The 23,209-nt window shown below is 43.2% G+C and overlaps 1 protein-coding gene across 1 annotated transcript in view; it reads left to right on the top strand.

Annotated features, from left to right (window-relative positions):
* Window positions 1-243: 243 nt before the first annotated feature.
* The window catches only part of LOC139063350 (acidic proline-rich protein PRP25-like), a 308,451-nt gene continuing 285,485 nt past the window's right edge, over window positions 244-23,209 (top strand). Inside the window, exon 1 of the mRNA XM_070545067.1 lies at window positions 244-722. Coding sequence (XP_070401168.1) covers window positions 321-662 — 342 coding nt within the window. The 5' untranslated portion in view covers window positions 244-320 and the 3' untranslated portion in view covers window positions 663-722. The remainder of the gene's footprint in view (window positions 723-23,209) is intronic.

Here is a 23,209-nt window from a genome sequence, read left to right as displayed (position 1 = left end):
AAAAAGGGACACAACAACAATACAACAAGATCTACTTATCACTGCGTCAACTTGATGAAAAGAAAAAAAAATATATATATATATAGATATATATATATATATATATAATCAACATTGCTTAACTGAAGAATCACGATAATACATCACAACGCATTAAGTGCCCACCATAGTCTTAAGACCTGTGTTGAACATGCCCAAGCCCATACTTTTGAGAGCACCATGTGAGCACCTGTGTGTGTACACGCGCTTGTTTATGTAAGGTTTCTCTATAGGAGCGTCCAACAGAGAGTGTGAGGGACCACAGATCCGCCCCCCCAAAGATGCGCAGGAGACGGGGGGAGCTCCAAGTCCCAGAGATCCAGGCGCTGCCCCAGATCGCAGGAACCCCAAGGAGACTGCAACCAGGAAAGCCCCCGCCCCCCTCGAGAGGCACAGAGGATCGCCCCGGGGGGCCACAACCAGCAGCCGGCAGAGTCCCTGGAGATATCAGCGGCAAGCCCACAGGCCCGCCCGCAGCCTCCCACCCCCTAGCCGGCCGAGCCCGGGACCCAGCGACCCGGGACCCAGGGGCGACCACCCCCGCCGGGGACCCAGCAGAGCCCAGGGACCGAGACCCCACCAGGCGGCCACCGGGATCTAACAGGCAGATGCCAAAATCTTAAACCCCCAGACCCGGTTGCCACGAACACTCAGGCAGACCAAGGCACAAGCCCCCATACCAGGTGTGGCAGGGGGAGGGGGGACAGAGATCTATATCATCAAGAGAAGTTCCAGGAGAGGGGAGGACCCAAAGGCCCCACCTGACATATACAGTCATACACAAACACAGTCACACGCTCCCTCCCTCATGCTCACACATTCACATACAACCCAAGACTTACAAAAATGCACGCCGGACACCCACTCATGCTCCCCATACACACCCTATTCACTCTGGTCACACTTCCCTTTATTAACGTTACATAGTGCATTATTAAGCATTAATAAAAAAAATGGATCTCATTATTAAAGTAATTGTTATTGTTAACTATTAAGTGTCCTTATGTTTAGGACAACGTGTCTGCTTAGTAATGCATTATATAATATGGTTAAGCAGTTGTTAATGCTTTATTTTGTAGCGTTAATGATCCATCCATCCATCCATCCATCCATCCATTTTTATCTGCTTATCCGGAGTCAGGTCACGGGGGCAGTAGCCTAAAGCAAGAGGCCCAGACTTCCCTCCTCAGCCACTTGGGCCAGCTCCTCCGGGGGAATCCAAAGGCGTTCTCTGGCCAGGTGAGAGAAATAGTCCCTTCACAGTGTCCTGGGTCTACCTTTAGGTCTCCTCCCGGTTGGACGTGCCCGGAAAACCTCACCAGGGAGAATTCCAGGAGGCATCCTGACCAGATGCCCGAGCCACCTCAACTGGCTCCTCTCGATGTGGAGGAGCAGCGGGTCTACTCCGAGCCCCTCCCGAATGACCAAGCTTCTCACCCTATCTCTAAGGGAGAGCCCAGCCACTCTTCGGAGAAAACTAATTTCGGCCGCTTGTATCCGCGATCTTGTTCTTTCATGCGTTAATGATTAGCTACTTATTTATAAAATGATCAATAAGATGTGATGTTCCATATAAGTATGAAATATCAATCTGATTGGTCTTTGAATGCTTAATCAGAAGACTTAAGTTTCTTTGACTTATTCAGGGCCCATAAACACACTTCACATTAATTAAGACAGAGTCAATGATGTAATTATATTTAAAAAATGACGTTCATTCTATTTTCCTAAACTAAATGATTGTACATGACAAAGAATGAATGAAATGATGGTTGCACATATAACAGAGGATGAGTGGAATGATGGAATGTGAGCTAGATATTTAAGCAAAAACGTATGAATATCTGAGAGAGATTGTGGAGCCTGGGTGGTAAAATCAATTTGTCTGTATGTCATGTTCTGTGTCCCTTTGTTCCCCAGCCCCTCCAGTTCCCACTCCAGATTCTCCTTTTGTGTTTCATAGTGCCTTCATGTGTCCTTTGTCTGCGTCTCATTTATGTCTCTTTGTGTTCCTCATTTGTCCCCTGGTCTTCAGTCTTTCAAATATATCTCTCAGGTCCTGTGTTCCTTTAGTCTTCTCCAGTCATCCCTCTGCAGTGTATATAGTTTCAGCTTTTCATTTTATTAGTCTCTTTTATATGTTTTGTCCCACCAGTCTTTGTAGTTCTCCTTCCCTTTAGAATATTGGTTATGTGGTTGTTTTTCTTGTTTTTAGGGTTTTTTCTTAGGTCATGTGAGTTCCCTCCCTGATTAAGTATTGCTTTCACCTGGTCCTCTCCCCACACACCTGCAGCTCATCTGCCTCCCATCATGCCCCAGTTTATTTAAGCCCTGTCTTGTCTCAGTGTCTTGTCAGTCCATTGTTTATGTCAGAGTTGTTTTTGTCTCTCCCTCTTGGTCTTTTGTACTTTTCTCAAAAAGTGAGCTTTTGGATTTATCCCTGCTTCATTTTTGTTACTGGGTTTTTGCCTCCTGCCCTTTTTGGATTTTTATTTTGTCATCCAAAATAAAGGATTCTTCTTTATTTAACATTCCTGCCTCGTGTCATCCTGGGTCTGCATCTTGGGTCCTAACCACCTGCTCCTCAACATGACACTGTATGGTTTGATAAGCTATTGGTTTGTTTATTAAACCATCCGACGCAATTTGCACCCTTGTGTGAAGATCCCCAAGTGATCCAGGGGGTCAAGAGGTTGAGATGGACACTGCTGATGGTGTGGACCTCTGGTACTGGATCTCGTAGCCAGCTCAGAGTACGACCCTTCTAGTCTGGGTTATCTTCGGATGACTGCAGGAAGCTGGAGTGTCTATTTTGCATCTAAGGCTGTTCGGTGGCTGTTAACAGAGCAGTTGTGTCTGTAATCAAGCATTGCAGAGAGGCTTTGACCATGAGGTTAAAAGACAGGATGGTCTCAAAATGCTTTTTCACCCGATTGGCCTTATCAAGTGAATGGCGAATACTGGCTAGACCAGGACGAGTTCTAGCTTTTATTAACTTTTGTTTATAAACTTAGATAAATCAGAATTTAACACGTTAAAGAGACGTTAACAAAATACCTCAGAAATCATGCCTTCACTCAGACACCCAGAGAAGTTAACTCTTAGTGTGAAGTGCAAATGTTAAAACAGTTATGGGACACAAAAATGCTAAGCATTCATAATAATCTTATTATAATGTGTTGGATAGATTAACATTAAATAAAAAAAATACTGGTCTGGTGTCATTTATGATCTGAAATGGACCATTGCAGGAAAATATTCATTTTAACACATCATTGATTAATGCACTTTGGGACACTTTGAGATTTAACAAGAGATGATTATATGACACTTATGCAATTTTCACGTTTTAATATGGTCATGTATGATTCAAGGAAGATGAGCTTAATTCAGAGTGAAAGTGCAGAAAGTCTCATCTTCTGCATGACTTTTGTTCCAGCCAAGATAAGGTAGCTAGTTTTATTATGTCTCCTTTATCCAGTGACAAGGCCTTGTGCAGTGCTTCTTGTTTGGAGGCCAGACAGGTGGGATGTTTGTGTCTGCAAATTAAAATTTAATTTCTGGTCATTTAAATACTGGCTTTTGGGTATGTTACAATTTTATAGTTTATTAATGCTTAATAATGCACTAAGTAACGTCAATATTGCAAAGTGTAACCCAAACTAATAAATTCTAACCATAACCCCCCATAGTGTTCCTTTTTTATGAGAACTGGAGATGCATCAGCTTTTTCAGAACTCTGATCAAACAAGTAATATTTGATTTCTGGAGAACCGCGTCCAGCCTGATGAATGTATCCACTTAAGATGACAAGATTTGTGAACTTGTGTGACATTTTGGCAATCAGCACTCCAAGATCTGTTGCGCTCACTAAATGCAATGGAGTTAATTAGGCATGAAAACTTATTTGCTTGGCAGAAACCAAGAAAAACATTAAGCTGTTTAACACAACATTTTTCTTTTGCAGCAACAATGATACTTGAGGTGACTTCCTTAAGAGTGTGAGACAGAGGGTGGACAAGGTCAACAAATGTTTTAAAGTCATGTGCATGTCTGGCAGCTGTTGAGGCTGGCACGCCTGGAGCTAAACTGTCTGAAGAGCCTGAGGGGTAGAGGCTCCTATGATGTGACACTGACACACTTGCATTGCAAGCTGCCTGTCAGCAATGTCAGCAGCTCCATTCACTTCTTCTGTCTTCCTGTGTGAGAACAGCAGTACTGAAGGGGCTGATTTGATGTTTGACCAAATTAGTTTACACAGCAGTAACAATTCAATCTAGGAAACAAACAAAAAATAGGAAAAGGCTGAAGCACAACAATAAAAGATTTTTTATACCATCCGGCATTTTCCTCTGCTTATCTGGGGTTGGGTAGCAGGGAAAGCAGCCGCCAGCTCCTCCAGGGAATCGTGAGGTTCTCCCAGGACAGCTAAGAAACAGAGAAAGGTGGGTTTTCATGCAGTGCATTTACATGCAGCCAGTAACCCTTTTAAAACCCGAATATTCACAATAACCCGGTTCCGCAGGTCCTTGTAAACACCACCAGAAACCCGGATATGCTCATAACCGGGTTTTTAAAAACCCGGTTACTACACCTGGGGTAACCCTTTTCTAACCCGAATGTTTGGTCGTGTAAACGCATATCGGGATATCCCCATCAAAGCGTGTGTTCTGCGCATGCTCTGTTCGCAAGGAATCTTGGTCTTTTGAGTAGCGAGACGTCTTGTATGCGCCAGAACACCGGAAGTAAACAAGTTGGGAGCAACATGGCGAGTCGTGGCACAGCACCACACTTTGAGTGACGAGGAAACTAAAGCGCAAACAAACGCGGTCGCTATCTCTTCCGAACTGGGAAAAATTTTGTTGTTTTCACGGATACCAGAACAAGAAGAACCGGAAATGACGCATATTGCATCTGGACGTAGTCCACACGTCCTGATGCTGCCCCAACGTCCGCATTTACATCGGGTTATGCAAGTTAGGGGTAACTCGTGCTTGTAAACGGGTTATTCTGAACAACTCAGAAACCCGAATGCCGACCTTAACCCGATCATAACCCGGATATTGGCTGCATGTAAACGTACTCATGGAAGAAACTCGGGGTAATTTCTGGGAGGGGTAAAGTGACCGTGAGATACAATGACTCAGTCCTCTCAGCTGCTAGAAAACCTCAGCTAGAAAACTAATTTTGGCTGCTTGTATCTGCAATCTAATTCTTTCTATCACTACCGGAAGCTCATGACCATAGGTGAGGGTAGGAGCATAAACTGACCAGTAAATCAAGAGTTACACCTTCCAACCCGTTTCTCTTCACCACGACAGATATCGCCCACTGCAGGCAGAGCACCAATCCACCTATTAATCTCCTGCTCCATCTTTTACTCATTCATGAACAAGACCTCAAACTCCTCCACTTCAGGCAAACTGCTCCAGTGAACGCCGGATATCACAGTCTGATGAAGCCAACAGGGCCACATCATCTGCAAAAAGCAGATATCTGATCGATAGGACACCAAAACAGATCCTTTCAACACTTGGCTGTGCCTAGAGACTCTGTCTATAAAGTTTATGAACAGAATAGGTGACAAAGGGCAGCCTTGGTGGAGTCCATTCCTCACTGGGAATGAGATTGACTTACTTCCAGTGATGTGGACCAAGCTCTAGCATTGATCATACAGGTACCTAACAGCAAGTATCAAAGAGCCTCATGCTCCAGAAGCACGGGGTAGCACACTGTCCCCATCATAAACAGTGCTGGTAGTGCACCGCTTACCCCTCCTGGCCCAGGTGTTTGTCTCAACAACCACCCAAGCATCCTTGGACTGCCAGTACCCAAATCACCATATGTCTTCATAAAAATTGCATGGACTACTGTAAACATTTGAATGAAACCCAAGTTAACCCAATTCAAGATGGCCACCACAAAAATAAACTTTAGTCTTTCAAAAATGACAACACCTCAGCCAGTTTCCTGATATTAAGCTAAAAATTGACATTTTAGCTAAATGTCATTGCTATCTCTCACTCTGGTGTCCACACATTGCACAATAAATCATAAATTGTTTGATTCAACACTGAGTTAGCAAAATCATTGACCAATACAATCCTATAAAAGATGGCTACCAGAGCTACTTTCCTTCAGAAAACTAAAAGTAACCATAATTCATTCACGTTTACAGTAATTGACCTAAATCTAAGCATTTAGTTGGTGACAGTCACAGCACATACCCTGAGTGCTACCTGATCACAACAGATTTAGCAATATTGCACAAAATTATGTACATTACTTACAGAATTTACCAAAACAGCTATGACTCAATTTTATCTCAACAAAAGAAAATTATCTTAGTTTAGCTCCTGTTTGTCCTTCTGAAGGGATGTCAGTATCCAAGAGTGCAGGTGAAACTGACTGAAGGTATGGAGCTTTCACAATGATCTTTGGCAATATCACTTCAAAGGTTGGCAGAGGTGTGAGGAGGGGGTCATTGTAGCCTCCTAATTAGACATGATGATAGATGAGCTTAGGTTTAATCTTCCCGTCAACATGTGTCCTGATGAGCATCCTCCACAAGAGATGTGATGTCCTGAGCAAAGAATGAAGATGCATCATTAAACTTACAGTTTTTGCTTGATTCAAGTCAGTTCTCAATAGAACAAGAATCCTTCCAAGCTGGCTAATCTTGTTTATTGGGAACATTTCCTTTGCTGAATACAGACATTATAATTGTTTGTCTATGGTATGTTTGCAATTTCTACTACTTGAATACTACTACTGATGGTGTACTTTTCTTAGCCTTTGCACATCATCCTATTATTGTAAGAGGAAAGAAATATCTTCTTTCATCTCCCACAATGGCATTTAAAATACACACAAGACATCCTTTATGCAACAACTTATTGCTACAGCATGAGATTTCTCTCTTCCATAGGATTATTTAAATTATTGTGTTATTAAAATTACATTTACAACATGGAAAATAGTGTACACAAACAAATTAGTATGCTCTTATGATGAAACAAAATCCAAGTTTCAAGTCAGCTATAAATTTGCTGCAAACTGAACTGCATCTTCATCATTGCAATGATTTGATCCTAAAGGGTTCTGTCAACAGACTCGGGCCAAAATGCAAGTGACAATCTTGTATTAAACCCAATCAAAAAATAGATCAATTGTGTGACTTGTCAAGATTAAACCTGTCGTTGTGGAAATCGGAGCTAGAAGTAGCTTAAACATACTCTGTGTGACAGTGGAGCAATCCTGCGTCTATTTGGTGGCCATTTCCAAGCCATCAGCAGACTATTATTTACGGCTGGTGGGAGACTGGCGCATGTCATCATTTTCTGTTAATTGACAGTTTAATCACAGCCTCTTTCTGTCCAGATGTCACAGTGTCCTTGAGCGAAACACTGGACCCATATTGCCTTAGTAGATGAGGTCAGTGCCAAAAGTCAATGCTGCCTGTTTGATGTAACTTAAAAAACAAAGCTTTTAAGACTATTTGTGGGGTATTTTTTGTAAAAAAAATAAAATATTTATCTTGAAGCATCGTGAAATTTGCTGACTTTCGTGCCTTTAGAGGTCAAGTCTACAGCTGGTAACCTGTTCATTATAATTTGCACCCAAAAAACCCCGACCCATTCCAAAGGTGCTGACTGAGCTCTTTTTTCAATAATGAATTAGATAAAATAAACACAGTTCTTCATGTTAAAATAGACTAAAACGGCTAAAGCACAATGAAAGCAATCTAGCAGCCTTGATGTGGTCTGGAAGATCTAAACCCTAATTACTACGCAAAAGTGATAAAGCTTCCAGCTGTCACATGGGCAGCAGCTAATCTTCCAAGCTGGAATCTGCAGCACATTTTAGACATGAAGCATCACGATGAAGCGATTACTGGTTCTAATCCCACCATTCACTAATCAAGCTGTCGCTTATCTTGACATTGCCTTATTTTTCCTGGAACACATCCATCTTTACATTCGCCCTCACAGGAAGCAGGGCTAAGGGGAAACCTTGGCTGGAAACAGTGAAACCAGAAACATTTTTATTGGTATCAAGCAACAGAAAACCATCACAATGTTGCTGGATATTTAATTGAATGTTATTGTTTTTTTTTCTAAATACAGCCAGAACATAATTTTTGGTTAAAAGTCAGAGTTGTGCAGCGAGGTCCAACGTCATAATATTCTGAGGCTTTCTTCTGGGTTGTCAGGAACACATACCAGGTTAGGAAAGTTTGGCAGATTGAAGAATGTGATGATTCATCCCAGCACGTCCTGGTGCAGCAAAACAAAATGTATATGCGAGTCAGAATATTCCCCCAAGAGCCAACACAGTTTCACTACCTGTCTTGGAGATGATTTTTGATGAGAGCACCCCCTCAATGCTGTGAGAGGTCCACATCTCCTAGCCCACAAGTTGTTTCACCATTTAGACTGATTCTGCTCCACTAAATCAAACACAACCATCCAAATGTGTAAACGCTTAACTCATTCACTGCCAGCCATTTCCTGATCGCTAACGGCCTTCGCTGCCAGCGTTTCTCACAGTTTTACTGTTTTTTTAAGAGTCACAGAACGTTGCGTGCTAGGATGATGTCGACACCAAAACAACCAAAACAAAGCGGAGACTCACCTCTTACATGAGGAAGAATCCGCGTGTTTTGAGCGTTATCTGTTCTTTCATAATCTGTTGTCGAATTGTGATCGGCAGACGCTTTTCTGGTTCGCGCCTCACTTTTTTTACAGGAACGGCCCAAAACGATCTCCTAACACATGGATGTTCTGCTTCCTGATCATGTGACGTATGCGGATGAAGATCGGCTTTAGAGCTGAGATGTTTGTTCTCTCAGCGCGGGGGCTCGTTCCGATGTTGAAACAGTAAAAAAGTGCAAAGTGAACGATTGGATCTAAAATGACGAATTTAGTCGTCAATGGCAGTTAATGAGTTAATAGACTACTGTTCACTAAAATAGTCAATAACCGCTAAGGAAATTACAGAGATGACATTTTGCCAACTCAGAAAGATATCTTAGTGTTTGGATTCAAAACAACATCTTTATTTCTACTCAAAATGTCAGGTCTAATTGGCTGAGCTGATGTTTGACGGAGGTAAATTGTAGCGTGGCTGTGTGACCCAGACGCGGAGTGGCTGGCGGTGGGTTAAACAGAACACGCGGCTTTAATCTGGGAACGGCGACGCAGCACTCGGCAGGAGCTGAGGCTGAGCGGTGGTTCCGACTGAACAAGGAAGCTGACTGACTGGTAGCAGGTAGCGAGGTAATGTCTCTTTCTTGGTTTGTGGGCTGGTGAGCTTGAGAACTCGGGTCAATGTCTGGCATGGACGATGACTGAGTGATGAATGAGCGGCGGCACTTCCGTAGACTTTCGTAGGCATAAGCATTCCTTGCTTCAACCATTGAGCATACAGGGCATGGACATTGAGACTGTGGACAGTTACAGGTACCTTGGGGTCCATCTGAACAATAAACTGGACTGGACTCATAATTCAGATGCCCTGTATAGAAAAGGGCAGAGTAGGCTGTACCTACTATGGAGACTGAGGTCATTTGGAGTTGTGGGCCCTCTCCTGAAGACCTTTTATGACTCTGTGGTGGCCTCGGCCATCTTTTATGGTGTGGTCTGCTGGGGCAGCAGCATCTCTGCGGGGATAGGAAGAGACTGAACAGACTGATCCGCAGGGCCAGTTCTGTTCTAGGATGCCCCCTGGAGCCTGTGGAGGTGGTGAGTGACAGGAGAATGACAGCCAAACTGTCATCCATGTTGGACAATATCTCCCATCCCATGCAGGTGACTTTGACAGCTATGAGCAGCTCCTTTAGTGGGAGACTGCGGCACCCAAGATTCCGTAGGTCTTTCCTCCCCACTGCTGTCAGACTCTACAACAAAGCTGTTGGATGAAGTGTACTCTGTATTTCTAGCTGTATCTAGTATGGTTATTATTTATTATTTTTTAACCCATTCTTAAGGTATAAACTGTCTATTGTATTGAGTTTATTTTATCTCATTGCGATCGATCTTATTGTATTTTAGTGTTTTTCTCCCTCTGCAGCATAACTTTTACTTTTACTTTGCTTTTACTTGGCTGTGAACGAAACAAATTTCCCACTTGTGGGACTAATAAAGGTCATCTTATCTTATCTTATCTTAGTAGTCGACGTGATGACGTCGACGAGCCACGCTGGTGATGGGAATGCTGGGAAGTGTAGTAGTCCGCTAGTTGGGTCCGTAGGGGGTGGTCAGGAGGAGGAGTTCGTGACACAAAATAAAATGTTCATAAAAGGTTTGAAGTCTGATGACTAAAGGGAAAAGCCTGTATCGTGATCCAGGTGACTTAATTGACTAACTTTATTCTCGTCTCTCGTCGTCTCTCGTCTTCCTCCGCTTATCCGGGTCCGGGTCGCGGGGGCAGCATCCCAACTAGGGAGCTCCAGGCCGTCCTCTCCCCGGCCTTGTCCACCAGCTCCTCCGGCAGGACCCCAAGGCGTTCCCGGACCAGATTGGAGATGTAACCTCTCCAACGTGTCCTGGGTCGACCCGGGGGCCTTCTGCCGGCAGGACATGCCCGAAACACCTCCCCGGGGAGGCGTCCAGGAGGCATCCTGACCAGATGCCCAAACCACCTCAACTGGCTCCTTTCGATCCGGAGGAGCAGCGGTTCTACTCCGAGTCCCTCCCGAATGTCCGAGCTCCTCACCCTATCTCTAAGGCTGAGCCCGGCCACCCTACGGAGGAAACTCATTTCGGCCGCTTGTATCCGCGATCTCGTTCTTTCGGTCATTACCCAAAGCTCATGACCATAGGTGAGGATTGGGACGTAGATCGACCGGTAAATCGAGAGCCTGGCTTTCTGGCTCAGCTCCCTCTTCCCCACGACAGATCGGCTCAGCGTCCGCATCACTGCAGACGCCGAACCAATCCGCCTGTCGATCTCCCGATCCCTCCTACCCTCACTCGTGAACAAGACCCCGAGATACTTAAACTCCTCCACTTGAGCTAGGACCTCTTCCCCGACCCGGAGGTGGCAAGCCACCCTTTTCCGGTCGAGAACCATGGTCTCAGATTTGGAGGTGCTGATCCTCATCCCAGCCGCTTCACATTCGGCCGCGAACCTACCCAGCAAGAGCTGAAGGTCAGAGCTGGATGAAGCTAGGAGGACCACATCATCCGCAAAAAGCAGAGACGAGATTCTCCTGCCACCAAACTCGACACACTCCACACCACGGCTGCGTCTAGAAATTCTGTCCATAAAAGTGATGAACAGAACCGGTGACAAAGGGCAGCCCTGGCGGAGTCCAACCCTCACTGGGAACAGGTCCGACTTACTACCGGCTATGCGGACCAAACTCACGCTCCTCTGGTAAAGGGACTGAATGGCCCTTAACAGAAAGCCACCCACCCCATACTCCTGGAGCGTCCCCCACAGGGTGCCCCTGGGGACACGGTCATAAGCCTTCTCCAAATCCACAAAGCACATGTGGATTGGTTGGGCAAACTCCCATGCCCCCTCCATCACCCTTGCAAGGGTATAGAGCTGGTCCACAGTTCCACGGCCAGGACGAAAACCACATAGCTCCTCCTCTATCTGAGATTCAACTATCGATCGGACCCTCCTCTCCAGTACCTTGGAGTAGACCTTTCCAGGGAGGCTGAGGAGTGTGATCCCCCTATAGTTGGAACACACCCTCAGGTCACCCTTCTTAAAGATGGGGACCACCACCCCGGTCTGCCACTCCCTAGGAACTGCCCCCGATGACCACGCAATGTTGTAGAGACGTGTCAACCATGACAGCCCTACAACATCCATTGCCTTGAGATACCCAGGACGAACCTCATCCGCCCCCGGGGCTCCGCCGCTGTGTAGTTGTTTGACTACCTCAGCAACTTCTGCCCCCAAGATCGGACAGTCCATCCCCAGGCCTCCCAGCTCTGGTTCCTCCTCGGAATGCGCATTGGTGGGATTGAGGAGCTCCTCAAAGTATTCCTTCCACCGTCCGACTATAGCCTCAGTTGACGTCAGCAGCTCCCCATCCCCACTGTAAACAGTGTGAGCGAGTTGCTGCCTTCCTCTCCTGAGGCGCCGGACAGTTTGCCAGAACCTCTTTGGAGCCGATCGATAGTCTTTCTCCATGGCCTCACCAAACTCCTCCCACGCCCGAGATTTTGCCTCGGCAACTGCCACTGCTGCACCCCGCTTGGCTATCCGGTACCTGTCTGCTGCCTCCGGAGACCCACAGACCAGCCACGCCCTGTAGGCCTCCTTCTTCAGCCTGATGGCTCCCCGAACCTCTGGTGTCCACCAGCGGGTACGGGGGTTGCCACCACGACTGGCACCGGCCACCTTACGACCACAGCTAGCAACAGCCGCCTCGACAATCGCAGAGTGGAACAAGGCCCACTCGGACTCAATGTCCCCCACTGCTCTCGGGACGTGGTCAAAACTCTGCCGGAGGTGGGAGTTGAAGACCGTCTTGACAGGTTCTTCTGCCAGGCGTTCCCAGCAGACCCTCACTATGCGTTTGGGTCTGCCAGGTCTACGGGGCATGTTCCCTTGCCATCTGATCCAACTCACCACCAGGTGGTGATCAGTTGACAGCTCCGCCCCTCTCTTCACTCGGGTGTCCAAAACATACGGCCGCAGGTCAGATGATACGACTACAAAATCTATCATCGACCTGTGACCTAGGCTGCCCTGGTACCAAGTGTACCGGTGGGCATCCTTATGTTCGAACATGGTGTTCGTTATGGCCAAACTGCGGCTTGCACAGAAGTCCAATAACAAAACACCGCTCGAGTTCAGATTAGGTGGGCCGTTCCTCCCAATCACACCTCTCCAGGTCAAGCTGTCATTGCCCACGTGAGCATTGAAGTCCCCCAGCAGGACAATGGAGTCCCCTGATGGAGCACTATCTAGCACTCGTCCCAGGGACTCCAAAAAGGGTGGGTACTCTGAACTGATATTTGGCCCATAAGAACAAACAACAGTCAGGACCCGTTCCCCAACCCGAAGGCGCAAGGAAGCTACCCTCTTGTCCCCCGGGGTAAACCCCAACACACAGGCAGAGAGTCTCGGGGCTAACAAAAAGCCAACCCCAGCCCTCCGCCTCTCACCCGGAGCAACTCCAGCAAAGTAGAGTGTCCAACCCCTCTCAAGGTCTCGGGTTCCAGAGCCAATGCAATGTGTCGAGGTGAGTCCGACTATATCTAGCCGGTACCGCTCAACCTCTGCCACAAGCTCCGGCTCCTTCCCCGCCAGCGAGGTGACGTTCCATGTCCCAAAAACTAGTTTTCTTGTCCAGGGATTGGACCGCCAAGGCTCCCGCCTTGGTCTGCCACCCGATTCGCATTGCAACTTTATTGTGCCGCCTAATCATCAGCTGTCTTTTTGTCTCAGAGGATCTGTCCACCTCATTAAAGTCAACTCACCTGCAGCATCCCTGCTGTTCACTACCAGCCATGCAACACTAGCCTTATACTGGAAGGTATATTATGATGTGTGTGGGGGGGTTCCTAACCTCTCAGCGAGGGAAAACAGGTCTTCTCCTCCAAGTGTCTTGTCATGAAGCTCATTTGTGATCAGAGAATCGCTGTAAAACTTTGAAGAGGCTCCACTCTTTTCATTATTCCTTTGGAGAAATGGAGCATGTGGGAAAATAAGGCTAACGAGAAGCATAATTTTCTGAGGAACTAACAAAATGTGTCAGACTACATTTAATTATCTTTTTTTTTTCTTTTTTTTTTTTGCTTTCTCAGACATGTTTGGTTTAGTTAGTTCACCTGATTTCACTTGAAATGTGTTATTTAGTTGTCCACCCATTTCTAACAGCAGCAACAAAAAATTATTGATGAACAACGTATTGTTAAAGACATTAATGTTTTTCTTGCAGCATTGTTGATGGCAAGCTGCATCTCGTGTTGGTTTGTGCCTGAACGCTCACATCTGATTTAATGATGTGCTAATATATTGGCCTAAAGTACTTTTATGACCTTATTTAAATAACATGAGTTGTTTATGTTTGTGTTTATGTATTTAGCAGACGCTTTTGTCCAAAGCGACTTACAAGTGATAATCGGCATGTTGCCCTTGAGGCTAACAACAATAACAACAACTTGACATCAATCATGGAGAGGGAGTTGTGCATAAAGAACAGGTAACAAAGACAGGTACATGAAAAAGTGTAAATGTCCATTTCAGATCTACTAACATTTAAAGATTATGTTGAATATTTCTATGAAACCCTAAAAAAAAAAGACATCAAATTGTTTAAGAAGAACTAGAAAAATGTCACATTGACCCGTTTGAATTTCAAAAAAAACTACTTAGCAGTTTACTTTTACAAACTGAAAATCTGCTGGAATAAAAAGAAAAATCCTGGTTAAAGAAATAAAAGAAAGAAAACATGTTGCTCCGGATTGATTAAAAATTCCAAGAAATCCGTGCTCCTCGTTAGAAAAATATGACACAAGGCTTGTGAGTTTTACACAGAATGTTATATGATAACGTATGATAGTCATTATATCCTTGATTAAAGTGCAGCATCACATGTCTTTCTCTTTCAGTAGGATGTGTCCCAAATGCCAAAACTCATTATGGTTATCCGACAAACTCCAGTGTGCATGGAAGAAGTGCTGAAGTAGAAGAACTTTGATCAATGATGTTTCCATGGTTCCACATCCTGAAAACAATCCACATGTATCAAAGAAATGTATCCGGTCATCACAGGATCATCAGCTAGCAGTGCCTACACCACACCCAGGACAATCCAGACTCTTCTCATGCATCGTTCCACAAATGTGGAATGACCTACCAAGCAGTACCAGAACAGGGGCTTCTTTTTTAATTTTCAAGAAACTCCTGAAGACCCTGCTCTTCAGAGAGCATCTTCTAAACTAGCACCCTCCCTGCACCCGTCCGCTCCTCTCTACTGTCCACTCCTTGTTCCCTCCTCTCCATGATTGATATCAAGCTGTTGTTATTGTTGTTGTTAGCCTCAAGGGCAACATGCTGATTATCACTTGTAAGTCGCTTTGTACAAAAGAGTCTGCTCAATACATGAACATAAAGAACTGGCCAGTGAGGTTACCAAGATTATGATTTGCATAAAGGAAACAGGTATTTAGAAAGGAAACAGGTATTTAGAATTTCAGTAGACTGAACAATGTTATTCTATCTTTGTAAAATGCCTGAAGTACAAATGATGAGAGGAGGACTAAGCATCAGTCAGTATTTTCCATGATGTGTCATGCTGTGGGCGACGCCTGGCCGTAGCTTGGATTTGCTAAAACAGCCAGATTCGACCAAGCAATGGCTCAGCAACCCCGATTCTTGAAGACCCCACCACAGCTCCTCAGTCCATGCCGATGGAGAATAGCTTCTCTAAAAAACTGTAAAGTCACTGCAAGGAAAAAATAACGCTGGCTGTGGGTTTCTAAGAGAAGTGCCAAAAACAATAAAGGTGTGGAGTGCTTTGTTAGAGTTAGGGCCATATTGTTAGTTAGGTGGAGTAGATGGAGTAGATGAATCTCAGTGAGTTCCCCCTGAATCAGTTGATTAACCGAAACAGTTTGAATAGGGAGTCACTGGCAATGCACGGGCCGTCGCGTGTCACTCTAGAACCCCCCTCCAGTTGTTGGTTCGTCTTAATGAACAGTAGAAGAGCAGAGTAGAAAAACATGAAAGGACATAATAAAGAAAAAAGTGAGAAGAAGAACAGAATAGAGAAACAGTGAAAAAGAGGACCATTTATGCAATATAAGTAACAACCATTTATGCAATATAAGTAAATGCAGAATAAACATGAAACAAAGAGACAACACACACACACAGACACACTTGCAAGGTTCAAGTAGTTCCTGCAGCTTTGGCTGTTTGGCCAACTAGGTATCGTTGTTCACTGAAGTCCAAACAAGTTTAAAAACAACCAAGGAAATGGTTAGTGGAATTAGTTGCCACTTGTTAGCCATAGTAGTATTATCACATCTTCTTCAGCAGGCCAAACACCAGCATAGTGCAATGCTGCCCTCTCCTTCAGGGCTGCTCACAAGTTTAAAGGCCTCACATTAAACATTTCACAATGATTAACTATATTAAAGCATTATTTTTGACAGCACTAGATTAATCACATCAATGTGGAAACTATCAAAGCAACTGTAGCATTACCTGCCTAACTCCAATATGACATTGTGGTTAGATAGAAAAAGGCTGTTTTATTTATTTATTTCTTATTTAGTCATTTAAATTTTTTTATCCTGGACGGGTTTTCACAGCATCTGTCTGCATTCTTTCCTTCGTGGGGGTTGTTGTTAGCAGCTCAAGGCTGCCTTGGTGTCAGATTTGGATAACAAGACTTTGTTTGGGTCAGGCAGAGATAATTTTCCTCTCTGCCTTGAAGTCTGTATTGATCATTCAAGTCCTCCAGTGAAGCCAATTTAGGTACTAATCATCCCCACACCGTCCAGTGACCCTCTCCGAGATGACATCCATTTTGCGCACTAATACCGGTAACGCAGCAAGGACATTGTCCAGCTTACAATTCACATCGAGTAACGTCCCAGTCTGTGAGGTCACCGCCCGGGCGGTGCTTTCCGTGGGTCGCACTCCAGTCGCTCCCGTCTCCCCAAATTTCCAGAAAACCAGATATCCTCCCACTCCATTCAGAAGAAAATCCAGTGATCATCAAGCCAAATATCCACGTCTTCGACATCCTCAATGGACAACTGAGAGAGACAAACGATCCTCCAGACCTTCCAGGAATCGAGCGCATATCCCGCTGCGTGTGTCCCTTGAGGGCAAGTGGGAGCCCCCTCCTCCGTTCTCATCGTAGAAAATATCTTATCAATTGCGTTGAATGACCAATTAATTAAATCCATTTACAAAAAATACGCATTTCCAGAAGAAATGCAGAGAAGTGCTCTGTAGGCAGACAGGACAAAGAGCCTTGGGAAAAAAAAGATAAGGGAGCAAAAGCAGAAGCGTCTATTCTCTGCGAGTGCGAGGGACATTTTTCTTAGATTTTAAACAAAGAATTTTCCCTCCCTTGTTGCATCTTAATTGGGCTACAACTGCATTGTCTCTAGCTTTGTCATGGGCAGAAAACAAGGAGTTTGAATGGGACACAGTTCTTCTCATAGTGGTTTGCAACGCCCAGACTTCACAGGCAAAGCTATCTGAAGACGTTCCTCAGCCAGGTTTTCTGCAGTTAAAACTGAGGGAAGGCAATAAATTAAACATGGGTTTTATTAGGGGATAGGAAATCTAAGGAAAATGTAAATGCTGTTTGGGTGACATAAGCATTAGAAAAAAACAGGTCTGACAGCACATGCAACATGCAATAAGAAAAGTCTTGCCGAAGAACTGCTTTTGTAGAAGAAGAAAATGTCTCACAAAGATGAAAGATGCAACGAGGTGCAAGTTTAAAAAAAACATGTCTGCCCTTAGTATTTTAGGTTTATTTATTTAGAGATTCATAGGTTAGGGTTTATCCCCTCTGCTTGGGTTTCCCTTCCCATTTAGATAATTGATCTCACCGGTCTTCCCTCAGTTCTCTCTCCCCACGCACCTGCTCCTCGTCTCCCAATCACCCAGTCCCTGTGTATATAACCCTGTCTGCGTCTCAATGTTTTGTCGGTCCATTGATGTTTGTCAGCGTGCAGCAAAACTAGGTCTCTGCTCATGAGTGAGCTTTTGGTTTTGTCTTTAGTTTAGAAATCAGGTTTGGCTTCCTGTCTTTTGGATTTTTTGTTCCCCATCCAAATAAAAGGGATTTTACTTTTACAAATCGCTCCTGCCTCGTGTCGTCTGGTGTTCTGCATCTTGGGTCCTAACCTCCTCCCACTCACATCGTGACAACAAGTTAACAAGAGAAATCTTGCAAACAATTTCACACAGCAGGTGTTACACTCTAATTATTTTTGCTTCTTTCTTTTACCTCCTTCCATCGCTTCACCATCAATAGTCTGCTCATTAGCTAGATGATTTTCTTTGGTAGAGCTGTTTATAAGATTATAAACCTGAGAAAAATGAGAATTTGTAGCTTGAGTTGCAATGATTCATCTTCAAATTTACCAGAAATGTTAAAGGACTCTAAATAATTAGAAGATAAAATGTAGAAAATACTCAGCCTGCCGTATAACCTTGAAGGTGAGACACAGGTGAGAAATGCAGGAGTCTCGGGTAGATAAGTAAGAAGAGTGAATTAATGAATCACAGGTGTGAAGAGAAATCTGCTGCAGCAACACAACAGCTGGACGCATCGAGAGACACAACAGACTGATGAGAAGAGACAGACAGCAATGGGACAGGGGATGGAGGGAGGACTGCCAGAACAAAATGTGGTCTGCCATCACATCAGAAATGTGAACTCGTGAAAATTGATGGAGAGGAATTAGGACCAACAGTCATTATTAAACTTTATATAATTATTAATATAAGAGATTTAACTTTATATTATGAGTTCAAACAAACAGAATATGAAACTTGTTTCTATGTCTCTCGTTTGAATGGAATGTGGCATCACATTTTATTAATTGACTTACAGAGAAAATTGTTTTATATTTTTGTGCTCATTGCTGAATAAAGTTTTATATAAAAGAAAATGTTGTAGCTTCAGGTTTAATTTCAATTTTACAATAAACGTCTAGACTGTTTCAATTTTAATAATTCTTTTGTAAATGAATAAAATGAAAATCTCCAACAAGACTCAAATAAACCTTTATGAGAACAACAACCACCCCCCACCCCTGACATCTGTTCATGAACACTTTAAAAACCTTCTCTAGTTATATCAACACAAAGCCACTCCAACTGACTTCAGTTTTTCTAATTAAACCATCCACTGGGCGTGGATCTGAGATCCAACGATTAAAACAACAACATTAAACAAATGTCTGAACACTTTGCAGATAACTTTGTGAATAAACTAAACAAAGAGCAGACCAAGCAGATCGTCAAAAAAGAAAAAAGTTCAGTGTCAAAGAGAAAATGATGAAAAGTGTTGATCAGTTGTAAACATCTGAAACTGGTTTTTCCTGATGGAATTTTAAAATGCTTGTAGCTTCATTTTCCGCTGTGTGTAGACACCAAAGACAGCAGCAAGCACAGTAATCTGCTGAATACAAAGTGAAGATGAAATTAGGTGTGTGTGTGTGTGTGTGTGTGTGTGTGTGTGTGTGTGTGTGTGTGTGTGTGTGTGTGTGTGTGTGTGTGTGTGTGTGTGTGTGTGTGTGTGTGTGTGTGTGTGTGTGTGTGTGTGGATAGGCAGTTCAAGCAGGCTGCTGATGATACACCAGTCCTCTGAAGTAAGTATACAACAAAAGGCTTTTGCAATGTACAGTAAATGTTTTTGAAGTCATACTTTAAATTTTATGTTGAATATATTTAATGTGTTATTTTTTCTGTTTTCTGTTTTTCTTTCGCCTCTGTCAGTGCGCCCCAGGGCAGCTGTGGCTGCATTGTAGCTCATCACCATCAGTGTGTGAATGTGTGTGTGAATGGATGAATGACACACTGTAGTGTAAAGCGCTTTAGAGTCCTTACTCTGAGAGGCGCTGTACAAGTGCGGGTCATTTAGCATTTATCACTTTAAATTTAGCTGAAACACTTTAGCTTAATCTTTTCTACAGACTGAGATATGTAACATAAATAAGCAGGGATGATGTCAGCTGTTAGTTACAATATAAGTACATCATAAGAATGGTATGTGTGGAATAATAGAAACACCAGATTTTAGAGGCGTTACAGCAACGAAAGCATCAATCATGGCAGCAACAGCTGATTAAATGATGCAAGAACAAAACAAAACTCAGGAACAAAAAGGCCTGAAACCAAAATGAAACACACATAAAACAAACTTCAGTCATACTCACATTCTGCAAAATCCCCTATTTCTCAGGCCATCATATCTCATTGTTTTTAGTTTGCTGCTCTTCCTACTGTTAGTGCAGCTCTAATGATCGTTATTTTTATTTTTATTTTTTTAGTTTTCTCTGAAACTGTCTCTATGCAACCCAAACAATTACCACCATCATTTCTGGTCTGATGCACAACGCAGCTGAATTTGTAAAACAGTCAGTCTCAAATGAGCATTCCTGGGAAAGAACTGACTCACCCCAGAAAAACAAACAGGACAACAAGTGGTGGTGAGTTCAATACGAGGCTCAGATTGGTGTTTCAACACAAACACAACTAATGATCCTCCATCTAAACGACTGTCCAGTTAAATGCAGTGAGCTTGGTTTCATGGTGTAAGTTCCACCAAAACATTGTCCATTAGTCTGGTAAAGGCCCTTATTGATTGCTCTCATTGCTGCCACATCTTTTTCTGCTGAGTAGCAGGTCCAACCTTCAGACGTCCACTCCAGGTCTTCTGTCTCTCATTTGCACCATGAACACATCAACACACTCCTCTCCTCTGAATATATTACTGTCACACACCACACAGTGATCAATAGCAGGGGCTGCAGAGAGATTTCTTTTTAAAGTGTATTTTAACCAGACTGGAATCTGTGGGAATCAGTCACACCATTCAATAGGAACACAATTAAAATATTCTCCCACTGGAAAATAATCAGTTGGATTTTGTTTTAAACATGCTGATAACTTCCAATTTATTTTTAATAATATTTTGTTCTTGTGATCTCTAATATATCCACATTCATTTTTTCTCCCATTTATTATATTGATTTTTGAAAATCTTTTTATCTATTTTTATCAAGATTTTTATCTCAAAAGGCAATTTAAAAAATGCTTTCTTCCTCTTCTTCTAAACACTGTAACGTCCAACAATGGTCAGTTTTAGGTACAGTTTGGCCATTTAACATCTGGTCATAGAGGAGACACGAGACTGCATGTGTTCCCTTTAAATCAGCCTACATTCATCCCATCAGCTGGAGCTCAGAGCCTGCAGCTCTGAACACAGATAACAAATTGTCAACAACATTGTTCTCTCCTCAAGGTCCAGCTTCCCTTATCGTCCTACAGGACTCTTCATGCCTCTGAATAAGTGAACACTCGCAGCCTGGATTAGTTGCTAAATCAAAGAATGATTTCGTAAATCACCTCACAATACCATGTTATGCTCTAGGGGAATGAGATCATCAAAAGTGACTTTGAATGTAAGAAATGCATAGTCCAGTGCTCGCAGTTTGTCAGATCACATGAAAGTTGGTGCAGCGGTTACGCATGTCAGCATAGTAGGACCTCTTTCTGAGTGCCATTTTTATCCTCTTCATCTGCGGCCATAGGTTTCCTGTCACAGTTCAAAAACATGCATGCTGGGGTGCTTTGTGATTCTAAAAGGATCTAATATGTGTGTTCTTCTCCGGGTGAACCCCACCTCTCATTTGATGACAGCTAAAGGATGACTGGGATTTATGTTATGATCTGAAGATGTTTCAGGTGTTGCAGCTGCTCAGCACTGATGCCTTACTGCAAGAAATTTGCTTTCTCCTGAAGTTTGCATCTTCTCATTCATTCGAGTTCTTTTTCGCCATTTTTCACCTGCAGATCAACAACACAACAAGTGTTTAATGATCAAATGGACTTGTCAATGGGCCCTTGGTGTGAGCAAGCCTCTGTGATGGACCAGGGACCTGTCCAGAGCTCAACTTCCCTATTGCTCATTGACCTCAACAAAAATGAACGAAGACATTTTTCAGTTCAAAAAGAATATCTGAGAGCTCAGGAGATTTCTCAACTCAAATGTTTAACAAAATAGTTTTAAAAAACATTTAAAAAAGAGCAAACATGAATCTAAAACAAAGAGAAAAAGCAGAGTCTGCTTTTTATAAGAAAAATAAAATGAAGTGATCTGAAAATTGCTCAGTTATTTGACTAATTTTCATTTACATGACAATTTTCAGATTGTGTCACAGTTCCTCCCATGGACGATGGTTTAACTGTGTGCTCAGAAATGGACCTTTTCTCTGTACAATGTTTGATTTAAATCCTCACCTCTGAGTTTTCTAAGCCTTCATTAACAGTCAAACAGCAACAAGGCTTCATCTTTTCAAATCTCAGCTCTGGTTGTGCAGCTTATTCCCCACAGATCATGTTCGTTTATTAATCTACTTGCACCAAGGACTTCAGATTAATATAACATCATTAAGGTTTAACAACACCATCAAATCAGTCAAATGAAAAGAAAACAACCTTTTTAAAGGAATAATTATCAGTTTGAATATTTCATAGCAGCAGCAACATTTTGCTCTTCAGGTGCATCTAGGGGTGAGGGACCAGCAGAGTTTTAACATTTCTACTGAAATAACCACAGACTGTAAAACTGATTAACTTTTTGCAGGATCCACAGTGAAACTTGGAAGCGGAGCATTTTTATGAAGGTAGCAATAGACACGAGCATCCTGCTGTATATGTGGTTCATCCACACAGGTTACAAAAGCATGTTCTGAATGAGCGAGAGAGTAAGAAACAACTAATGCAAAAGGGATAAAAACTCAGCATCAGGAGGGAGCCGACTGTATACACATGCAGAATTAACAGGTGTTGTGGCATTTGGTTTCAGACTGTTTGTCAGGATACGTTAATCTCCTAAATCCCATCAAAAGGTTTAGAGTCGAACACTAAATCCATCACATACACATTAAAATGTGCATATGCGTGTGCGTGAACCACCACAACCTATGTGTGACAGCATAAAAACCTGTGTTTCAGATTTGATCAAAGATCTGATGCATTCAGTCTTTCTTTACTCTTTACCCTAATCTAATCTAATCTAATCTAATCTAATCATTTAATCTCTTTGAATAAAAGTTGTAGAACAAAATGAGGGATGACATGTGTTTCCTCTGAGTATAGAATGTGATTAAACATGGGGGGCGAGTTTAAACAGAAAAAGTGTCAAAGGAATTGTTTAGGTCATGACTAAATTATTCTTTAGATCAGACGTTTGCTGAAGTATGTGTGATGCTGGACGGATCATAGTAAACTTTACTGATATGGGCCATCCACATGGAGTTCAATGTAAGTCACCCCTGGTTCATCATGACTGTAGCTTTCTCATAATTGGTTATACTTCTCCGCTGTTATCCACTTTCATCTGCTAATCATCATTCTTTATGAGCAGACGCCCCCTAGTGGCTGGGAGTTATTATGACAAACAGCATGATTTTATCTGCTAAAGTTCTGCTCAAGTTTC

Source organism: Nothobranchius furzeri, chromosome 15 (genome assembly GCF_043380555.1).
Source record: "Nothobranchius furzeri strain GRZ-AD chromosome 15, NfurGRZ-RIMD1, whole genome shotgun sequence".
Lineage (NCBI taxonomy): Eukaryota > Metazoa > Chordata > Actinopteri > Cyprinodontiformes > Nothobranchiidae > Nothobranchius > Nothobranchius furzeri.
The sequence above is the reverse complement of the archived record's forward strand: the minus strand, read 5'-3'. Positions and strand labels throughout refer to the sequence as shown.